Raw genomic sequence first — 9,959 nt, 5'->3', positions numbered from 1 at the left:
TGTTTGCCAAGAGTTTTCTATACAAACTCTTCCTCCGTAACAGCCAAACGGCAGTTGGAGTTTTAATCCCCGGAAGACTGTCACTAAGTAATGGGTTGGTAAGGGTTGCTTTATAATAGGGTGAAACGGCGGAAACTGGTGATGAAAATTCTCAGATATTACAAATAAATTGTTTTCAAATTTTTATGAGCTGATAACCCTCACGTTTTTTTCTCAATTTACTTTCAAAATTATAGCAAAAACGGTGTCAAATATACAAAAAAAAAGTGTTTTTCCTTATCAAACAATTCTACATTGGCCAAATGTACAGATTGGTCAGATTATTTTTATTTAAGTCTAAAACTAGTAATATTTTTCCGATTGCTTATGTCATTTAAATGAACACAACTTTCGATCAAAGAGGATAAGTTCACTTCTCCATTTAAGTATACACAGTTACAAAATATAGCAAAAACGGTGTCAAATATACAAAAAAAAAAAGTGTCCTTCTTGATCGTACAATTTCATATAAGCCGAATGTACAGATTAGTAAGATTTTTTTTATTTAAGTATAAAACTAGTGGAATTTTTCCGATTATTGATGTAATTTAAATCAACACAACTTTTGATCGATAAGGATAAGTCTACTTCTCCATTTAAGTATACAAAGTACTTCCATTAGCCATAAAGACAATTAGTAAATACTATCACTATAAAATTGCTTCTAAGAATTGGATAATGGAGGTGGGATGCGCACGGATTAATGAGTAGATCATGCCAAATAGATAGAAATATTTATAGTGTTTTTGTTTGTGAGTTTAATGTGTTTTTATTGTGTTTTATATGTTTTTGAGATTATGATTTAATCGTGTTAAATAAGGCATGTTTCAAAATTGCCTTTATGCCTTATACATGAAGGAACATTATCTTTAATGTCAAAAAGAAGTACATAAATTTTAAAATAACAAATAAATAAAGAAAATAATTCATAAATGTTGTTTGCGCTTTTTTTTACGAATTAGTGCGAAAAATATCTAAGGTTTTAACAGTTTTTTATCAATACGCGAAGTTTCAAAATAAATCCTTCCAGTATTTCCCTTACACCGAATATTTGTTCTAACACTTTTATTTGCATGTTACGTTTTATATCAAAGTTAATTTTACTGTTAGATAAAACACTAAACAAATCAGTATTGGCGTTCATTTATACGACCGTCGTGAGACGACCGTAAAGTTTAATTATCGGAATAAATTGTTGGTGTATTAAAACTCCGCAATAATTTTACAAATAGTTTATGTCTTCATACGAAACAAAGAACCTGTAAATATAAAACAAATAGTTATGAATTCGGACTCAAAACGGTGGATTTCGGTGCTATTTTTAGCAGTCTTAAGTAAGTTTTTTAATTTTTTTGGTGTATTCTTGCGAATTCGAAAAATCTTAAAAAAATATAAGTACATGTATATAAGATTATAAACGTTCATATTCAGTATTAAATCATTTTCTTGTTATTATTATGAAAATAAAACGTTGTTATCAGTGTTACACAATTATTTTCTTGTTCTTTAACTACGATTTCGTTTTTACATTGCGTGGAATTTTTTTAGTCTACTTTGACAAATGCCATGCTTTTATTAATTTATTCAGAAAAATATACCTCCATAGAAGTTAATAATTATTAAAAAGAGATGCATCAAGCCTTCTTTTAATTTTGTTTTATTTTTTTACATATTTACTGATCGGATGATCGGAATAAAAATACTAACAATAATTTTTATTTATCTCTTTGATACGTAGCAATGATTTTTGTGAAATTATGACTTGTCCATTGAAAAAAACTATTAGATTGGTGTTTTTGTTAAATAATCAAACAACATACAATAAATATTAACAATGCATTGAGTATGTCTTATGTCTAATTATGTATATAATTATTTAGATCGATTTTTTTTTTCAAAAGAGGGGAATATGGGTTAATCTCACCTATATGATTAATTGTTTCAGCTCTTTTACTTCACAACAGTCAACAGCTGAAAGAGTTGAAGAAATGTGGATGTTTAAGATCATAAGCCCTGTAAATGCCTAGACTTCCATATTTCTTTCTCAGTAATATTTCATCAATAATAAATATGAAAACAATTATATCTAAATTTTAAAATAAAACACATAAAACTAGATGTCTTATTCTAAACATCATATAGTTTAAAAATTACTAGCTTTTAGAATATAAAATCAAATTTTCAAAAACCTGTTTGGTCTAATTAAAATACATTTTAAACAAAAATTTGTAGTTTTATACTTTTTATGTAAATATTTTACTTTCAGTAAATAAATAAAACTTATAAACAAATAATAGCCAGCTAGGTTTTAATACATACAGTATAACTAAGGATAAGGGGAAATCGAAATCACCGAATAAGAGTGTGGTTTTGTCAGATTAAAATATTTCATTTTGCAATCAAGATGCTTGCAAAAAACTAAATAAAAAATTATATCACTATTCATAGTGATGATACTCGTACTTTTTAATTTGTTATAATTGAAAACTTCTTCTTTGGATATTTATTAGACAAAAGTTCTTTGTCTAATTATAATACTTTATTTATTTAACTTTATAATTAACAGATGGAGTTTCTTGCAACTACAAACCTAAGTCAAAAGTTTTAACTATGCCATTTACCTACACTCTTTGGAAAGGAAATGACATAACTGATGTATACAGTTTGGATATGGTGGTTCAAAGGTACGTAAACTAACAAAAAATACAAAATAATCACGATGGCATTACTGTTAGGTGGAGAAAACGAGAAGAAAATACGATTATTCATTTAATTAATCCCTTTCGGCACTTAATATTGCATAGGGCTGCATTAGTATACCAAGGCATATCTTGATCATAATAGTTACATGGAGGTGATGCTCGATTTTGCGATTCAAGCCCCTTTTTAGCGAGTACGAAATATTCCAGAGTAAGGACACTTTTAAATCACAATATTTGAGTTTGTCCAAATATTCGTAGACAAAAGACTGGATTTCACCCCCTCGGGAGTCATTAAGATTAACAAATTACAACAGGGATGGAGAATACCTTAAATAAGGGAATATGGAAGTCTAGGCATTTACAGGGCTTATGACCTGTCATTGGCTGAATTAAGTGGCCACATTACATACTATGTAACATTCACCATTTTGCCTATGTTTGCCTGGTATGTAAAATAATTTAGTCAGATGAATCTTTTCACAACAATAAAGGCTTCAGCTCTTTAACTTCACTAAAATCAACAGATGAAAGAATTGAAGAAATATGGATGTTCAAACATAGGAAAAATTGTGAATGTTAGACAGTGTTTAAAGTGGCCACTAAAACCAGCCAATGACAGGTCATTAGCCCTGTAAATGCCTAGACTTCAATATTACCTTATTTAAGGTATTCTCCATCCCTGTTGTAATTTGTTTACTTTTAAATCAATTTTTAATTTCGAAATGCCGAGAATCGAACCTGTAACCTCTTGCATGATAGACAAATGCGCTGACAATATGGAAATATCACTTATTTGCCATTTTAAATTAATAATTATTGACATATTGCCTTGTAAAAACCTTTTTTTTAATGCTTATTAGTAGCATAAAAAATAATCGCAAAAAGGGTTCATTGCATTGACCACGCCCCTAATACGTCACGATTCGTATTAATTTCGACATTTGTTTGCGGCCGTTTAAATTGAAATAGAACACCATCACCAATTTTGACGTCACAATTATCGAGACCAAACATATCGAGTTTTTGTAGGGACATATTATTCAATATGTCGTTTATAAAGTTTTGTATGAAAACATTTCTCAACAATATCCATATTGATTTTAAAAATACAATGATTTTTTGGCATCAGTTTCATATATTTTTATTGGTATTCGTAGTATGCGATATTTCCCTATTCGACCACGAGACAGACGACACAAATATCTCGTCACTTTTACATAAAATGAGATTCATGTTTTTTTTTAGATATTTTGTTGTATTCACAGACGAACATCATTTTATATCGTGATGATGTTAGCATCCATGGCGGACCCGAATTTCAAATTTACCAGTAAGTCGTACCCGTTTGGTCACGTCATCACTAGCATTGGAGGTCATGAAATCAATCCTGAGCAACATATTCTGTGGACGCTGTATGTACTAAACGAAAAGCCAGATGGCAATAAACCGCCCTCGGATAAATACATAACAACGGATGGTAACAATTTTACTTATTTTATTTTGTACATCCCACGACAAAAAATAATATTGCGATTAGTCCCATCATTAAAAGCATTTTTTATTCAATTTGTAATTATTAAGCAGTAATTTTTTCAATGCTTGCTTAGGTAATGAGGAAGTTCAGTCTACGGGAAATTGGATATAAAAAATGTATTTTCGGCCTCGTTTCATTTTTCCCAAGGGAGTGAGATGTTTTTTCGCGATGAAAAGACGTGAAATTTGTAAACTCACCGGCTATCTCTATCACGTCGATCGTTCGCTTTGTTGCGACATGAAAGAAACACAAACAGACAGACAAACGCACTTTTGCATTAAAGAAAAAAAAGGAAATTTAAGCGTTCCTATAATTTACCTCAATATTTCAACTTTGCCCACCATTTTCTAAGAGTTGTAAATAACCCACTTTTAGAAAATAAAAATCAAGTTGGGGTAGAGTCGAGTTCGACTCTCGGATATCGGCATAGATACATTTTGTTATAATATAACTTCAATATTACTATTATGTTTATTATTATTATTATTTATTTATTTATTTAACACTTTACAATATATATATATATTTATATATATACATATAAAGGCGAGCATATTGCCTTAAAGCAATTTCTTCCTACCTACTCAAACCGTTCAGTTTGAGAAAATTATAAATACATGGACTTATTGAATCTTTCAATTTTATACAAAAATAAAAAAACAAAGATTAACAAAATAAAAAAATATTTTTAAAAATCAACACTGTACTATGAAGAGAGGAGAGGGGATGGGAAAGAAAGAAGAAGGATAAAGTAACAATTTAAATATTTAGATAGTGACATTTCAATCTTGACTTAAATGTATTTGTCTCTAACATTAGTGGGTAGATTATTCCACAATCGAGCGGCTACTACTGTGAAACAGGAGGCAAGAAAAAAAAACGGTTCTCTCGCTACTAGAACGAAGAGATAGTTCGTGTTGTGAAAGAGGTTGTTTAATACACTAGCATTATTAATACACTAGCAGCTATAAAACTGATGTGTGTATATCAAGTGTACATGGTTATAAAACATTATAAATTGATGTGTGCAACTAGACGATTTTTGAACACTTTGATTGTACTAGCACCAATCACCTTCTCGGGAAGGCCATTCTATTTCTCCACACCTCGGTTAGTCAGGAAGTTCTTCCTGGGGTTGGATGAGAAGGAAGCAGGGGCGAATCGTCAAAGTAAGTGATTATGCACAGCTTACCGTTATATTTGACTTTTAAAAATAATAATTTATAGTAACCATGTTTATGGGAAAATAAATAAAGTAATTGTTATTTATTATAAATCACCGTTTATATATTTCTACTAAAAAAAATCTATGAAGTGCGCCCAGCCCATTCTTACTGAACGATGAAACTAGCCGATTACCTCAGCTTATTTCTCTATACAAAAAAGTACACTATATTTTTCGTCTTTAACCCAAGTCGGCTTTTTTAGTACTAAAACAAACTTGCAGATTACAAATATTATTAGAAGATTCTCTATTTGGAAACTAGTATTTCGAACATTATTTCCGAAGTACTATTTTTCTTTGATGGGCTACCGTTGACATATTATGTATCACATAGGACAGGTTGCGTTCACAGTGGCCGTTTTAGGCATTATTTATTTTAAAAGAAATCGGCCAGTGCTCAAGTCTTGACAGTACTGTCAATGACAGATCATAATAGAAATATCTGCGGAATGTCATTGTGGTATTTGTTAATAAACTTTTGAACAAGTATTGTATTAAAATAGTGTAGAATAAATCCACGTTTATCGCGTGGTTAATAATAATTGTTGTTTGAGTTGATTTTCACAGAACCACAAAAAAATAGTCATTTATAATTACATTACTTACATGTTATGTAAGTACTTATATGTAGTACAAATTAATGAATATTTTTAATAGATTACCTATAAAATAAAGCGCGGCTCGCCACTGGAAGGAAGTAGTGTTTAGTTTCAATGAATAACCTCTGAGATGACGGTTTTCATTCATAGCAAACATTGATTTCAATTTGGGTGCATTTTATTGCTCAGCGGATGAAAATATGTTTTAAAATTTTGAGAAACCATCTTGGGTGATGTGAGCGAATGTTTTCCTTATTAAATATAAGAGGGAATTGCGTTTGACAATTTTGATAATATGTGATTCCCGTTTAAGATCGCTAGTACTCACAATTTCGAGATCTTTTTGTGACGTTACCGCTTAAACTTGATTTCTATCCACGGTATATATTATTTTTGGATTTCTAGGGCCAATGTGTAGGAAGGTGCATTTCTCAGGGTTTGGCGTTAAGAGCCATTCTTTTGTCCATTAAAAAATCAGATAGAAGTCATCTTGTATTTCCTGATGGCGTATTATTATAATATAAGTATGAATTAGATACAACACGAAACACCCGATTTGTGTTCCATTCCACTTAAGTTCCGGAACTTAACTTGAAGTAACTAAAAGGTGAAGGAGACTAAAAAAACGCGACAAGCAGCTTTGAATTCATATTAAACTGGCATTAACAGTTAGTTTTTTTTACTCTACTCAGATCATAATTTCAAAATATCGTTCTATGAAGCCTTATCTCTATTTAATTATACCTAAGTGGTATGGATACATTTTTTTATCAAGAATATTAAACAAGGTTATATACAATAAATTACCAAAAAAAAATCACAATGAGGAACTGCAGCCCAACGGGAAAATGCATACAAAAAAAGTTTTCTTACGCGTGGTAAAAATTAGAGCATTAAGAGCCTTACTCATAAACTTGGCACAAAGTTACGCCTTGGTATAGTGATAAAATCCTGATGGAAATACCATTTTTGTTATAGTGGTAAAATAAGGACGGTATTCTCATCCTTATTTTACCACTTTACAAGTGCCAGCAAGGCCCTATATTGTACAGCAAACTTTCTTGAAAATGTACGAAAATAATAATAAAAAACATTTTTATAAAAACGAACTTCATTGACCGACGTCACAAGTTCATTTGAAGCAACCAATTATAAGACGGCTGTAAAAGATTTCCGATTTACTTACCGTCAAGGGACCAATCGGCATAACGTCACACGTCACACGTCAAACGTCAAACGCCACACGCGGAGTAATTTCAGAAATACTAAACTTTAAAAAATCAAAGAACTGATACGATAGCTATTTACTTTTTATTTAATTGGCTTAGTTTTATAGTCAATTAACCAATAAAAAAAATCTACTGAACTTCCTCATTAAATACATAGGTAATGTACGTTTTGTTTATTCATCTAAACTGTTTGTTGTTTAACAATATGTTTCTTTGTTGGGTGATACCGTGTTTGTACGATTTGTTCCGACGTTTCGGCTACCATTGCAGGAGCCATCTTTAAGGTTAACTGTGTGTTTTGTAGAAAAAAGTATTTGTTTATGTACTAGTAATTTGTACCTTAAGATGGCTTCTGCAATGGTAGCCGAAACATTGAAACACATTCAACACACAGTATCACCCAAAAAATAAACATATCGATAACAGCGACCGTGAAAACCATCGCACCTGTTATTTTATTTACTAATGCAAACGTGTTTTGTTGTGTTTTTCAGCCGTTGACGACCTCCAAATTGTTGAAGATCGCCATTATTTATTTTGGTACAGGGAATATAATGACAAAGACATGTTACGTTCTTAATTCAAGAGAGTTTGACAACTTCGTGACATAACCAATCATAACATAGAAATAGTCAATTCTTCCATATTCAAATTCGACGTAAATTTAATACATTTTGCTTGTGGTTTGTTTGAAAATTTTCCTTGTAACTTCCTCCTAGCATCCCCTTTTTTCATCCCCAAACCGGGATTGAGGAAATTGCTAATCGAAGCCCCACTCCACCTTCTCTAACTCAAAGAAAAGTCGTTCAGAAAAAACGTGTTGTTTACATCAATAAACAATACCGCGCTTTGGTAGAAAATATATTAACCAAACCAATTACTCACCAATTTTTCTAATTTTTTTGCCTAGTATCTTCTTGTTTTCAACATGAAAATAAACATTTGAATAATTGCTATTTAAAAATAACTTTGATAACAGTACAGTATTATCAAGGATAATCTTTTTTTGTAAATAAATATATTTAAATATAGTATGGCTTTTTATTTGACATCTAACACTTTTTTTTTCAAAAAATCAATTTCTTTATTTTTTAATTAATTTTTTTCAATCAAAACTAATTGTTTTTTTTTCTATAAAGTTTATATTTGAAGCACTAACTTTGTGTTTATTCATTATAATAAAATGAATAAAACAATTTTGTTTTTAACCACTAATTTATTTAAATTAGTGGTTAAAAACAAAGTTGTTTTATTTATTATATGTTTTTTTTTCATTCAAGTTTTGAGTATGTCCAAATGTTAGCAGACTGGCTGAATTTCCTCCCTAGGGAGTTATTTAGATCTGAATTTGTCGCAACAGAGAGGGAAAACATTTTTGAGAGTGAAATATGGAAGTCTTAGCATTTACAGCGCTTACGACCTTTCATTGGCTGGTTTGGCCACTGTTTACACTGTGTAATATTTGTAATACATTACGCCTATGTTTAAACATCCACATTTTCTCAATTTTCCATCTGTTGACGCTTGTGAAGTAAAAGAGCTGAAACCTTTATCATTTGGGTGAGATTCGTCCGGTGGCACTTAAACCATCCAATGATAGGTTTTAAGCTCTGTAAATGCCTAGACTTCCATATTCCCTTCTCAAAAATGTTTTCCCTCTCTGTTGCGAAAAATTTCGATCTGATTTTGTTTATTCGAAAAAAAAACTACCAATGTTTCCATTTGGGGTTCATCACTATATTTTGATCTCCGATTTTTTACAATACCTGAATATCATTTTGCATCCTCAATTTGTAATAGTTTTGGCTATTTTTTACTGTCAAAATCAATTAGTCGTGATTTGACATGCAAAATAAGTGGGACACTCATAAACACACAAAAAATTGTTTACACCCAATACAAAAACTTAAATTATGTTAAATATAAAAAATGTTACATTATTAAAACAATAAAACGCTCTGCACTTACAGCCAATCTGCTAAACAAAATTGATTGTTTACCCTTGAAAATAGACGCACTTTATCGGAATTATGCAATTTATATAAATTATTAAATAATAAAGTAGACTCTTTTAACCTACTCTCCAAAATTAATCTTAATGTCCCCTTTCGCGTGACAAGAAATAAATTTTTATTATGTCTACCAGTCTGTAGCACTAACTATGCACAACACTTTTTCTTCTATCGTTTTTGCTCCAACTATAATGCTTTTTTTTTCATCTATTAATATATTTAACACGCCCCTTAATTTATTTTAAAAATAAATTAAGACTGATACTTTCTAGCCGCGATACGATCCCACTTACTATTTAATGATGTTCAAACTTACACGGACCTGAACACTTACTCCCACACACACACAAACACACCTATACACTTACTCTCATAAAAATACGCATAAATACACCCTCTTTTTGTATTACAATTTAATATGTATGATTTTTATTTGGAAAATTCGCTGGTCTGTCCTTAAACCGTATCTTTTTTATGTTATTATATCATAGTCGACTGTTTATTTATGTAAAATAAATTAATAAATTTAAAAGAAAAGAAACGAAATAAAAAAAAATGGATGTTATAATAAAGTTAAAAATCTGCTTCTCTCAAAATTTCTTTGATTTTTTACCTAAAT

General features: G+C 30.4%; 1 protein-coding gene across 1 annotated transcript; it reads left to right on the top strand.

The window, feature by feature from the left end:
* The first annotated feature begins 2,646 nt into the window (after positions 1 to 2,646).
* On the top strand, positions 2,647 to 8,225 carry LOC148275145 (uncharacterized protein CG3556-like). The gene is made up of 3 exons (XM_088236096.1): positions 2,647 to 2,723; positions 4,007 to 4,218; positions 7,823 to 8,225. The coding sequence occupies exons 1-3, from the start codon at positions 2,650 to 2,652 to the stop codon at positions 7,906 to 7,908; spliced, it is 372 nt and encodes a 123-aa protein (XP_088092222.1). The 5' UTR covers positions 2,647 to 2,649; the 3' UTR covers positions 7,909 to 8,225.
* Positions 8,226 to 9,959: the final 1,734 nt, after the last annotated feature.

The sequence above is a fragment of the Micrasema longulum genome, unplaced genomic scaffold (assembly GCF_059751315.1).
Source record: "Micrasema longulum isolate JH-2025_06_02 unplaced genomic scaffold, ASM5975131v1 h1tg001503l, whole genome shotgun sequence".
In the NCBI taxonomy this organism is placed as follows: domain Eukaryota; kingdom Metazoa; phylum Arthropoda; class Insecta; order Trichoptera; family Brachycentridae; genus Micrasema; species Micrasema longulum.
This window is presented reverse-complemented; position numbering and strand designations above follow the sequence as displayed.

Coding starts and splice junctions, on each gene's coding strand:
- LOC148275145 (XM_088236096.1), top strand. CDS start 2,650: ATGCCATTTACCTACACTCTTTGGAAAGGAAATGACATAACTGATGTA. Junction 2,724..4,006: donor TTGGATATGGTGGTTCAAAG/GTACGTAAACTA, acceptor TTGTATTCACAG/ACGAACATCATTTTATATCG. Junction 4,219..7,822: donor TAAATACATAACAACGGATG/GTAACAATTTTA, acceptor TGTGTTTTTCAG/CCGTTGACGACCTCCAAATT.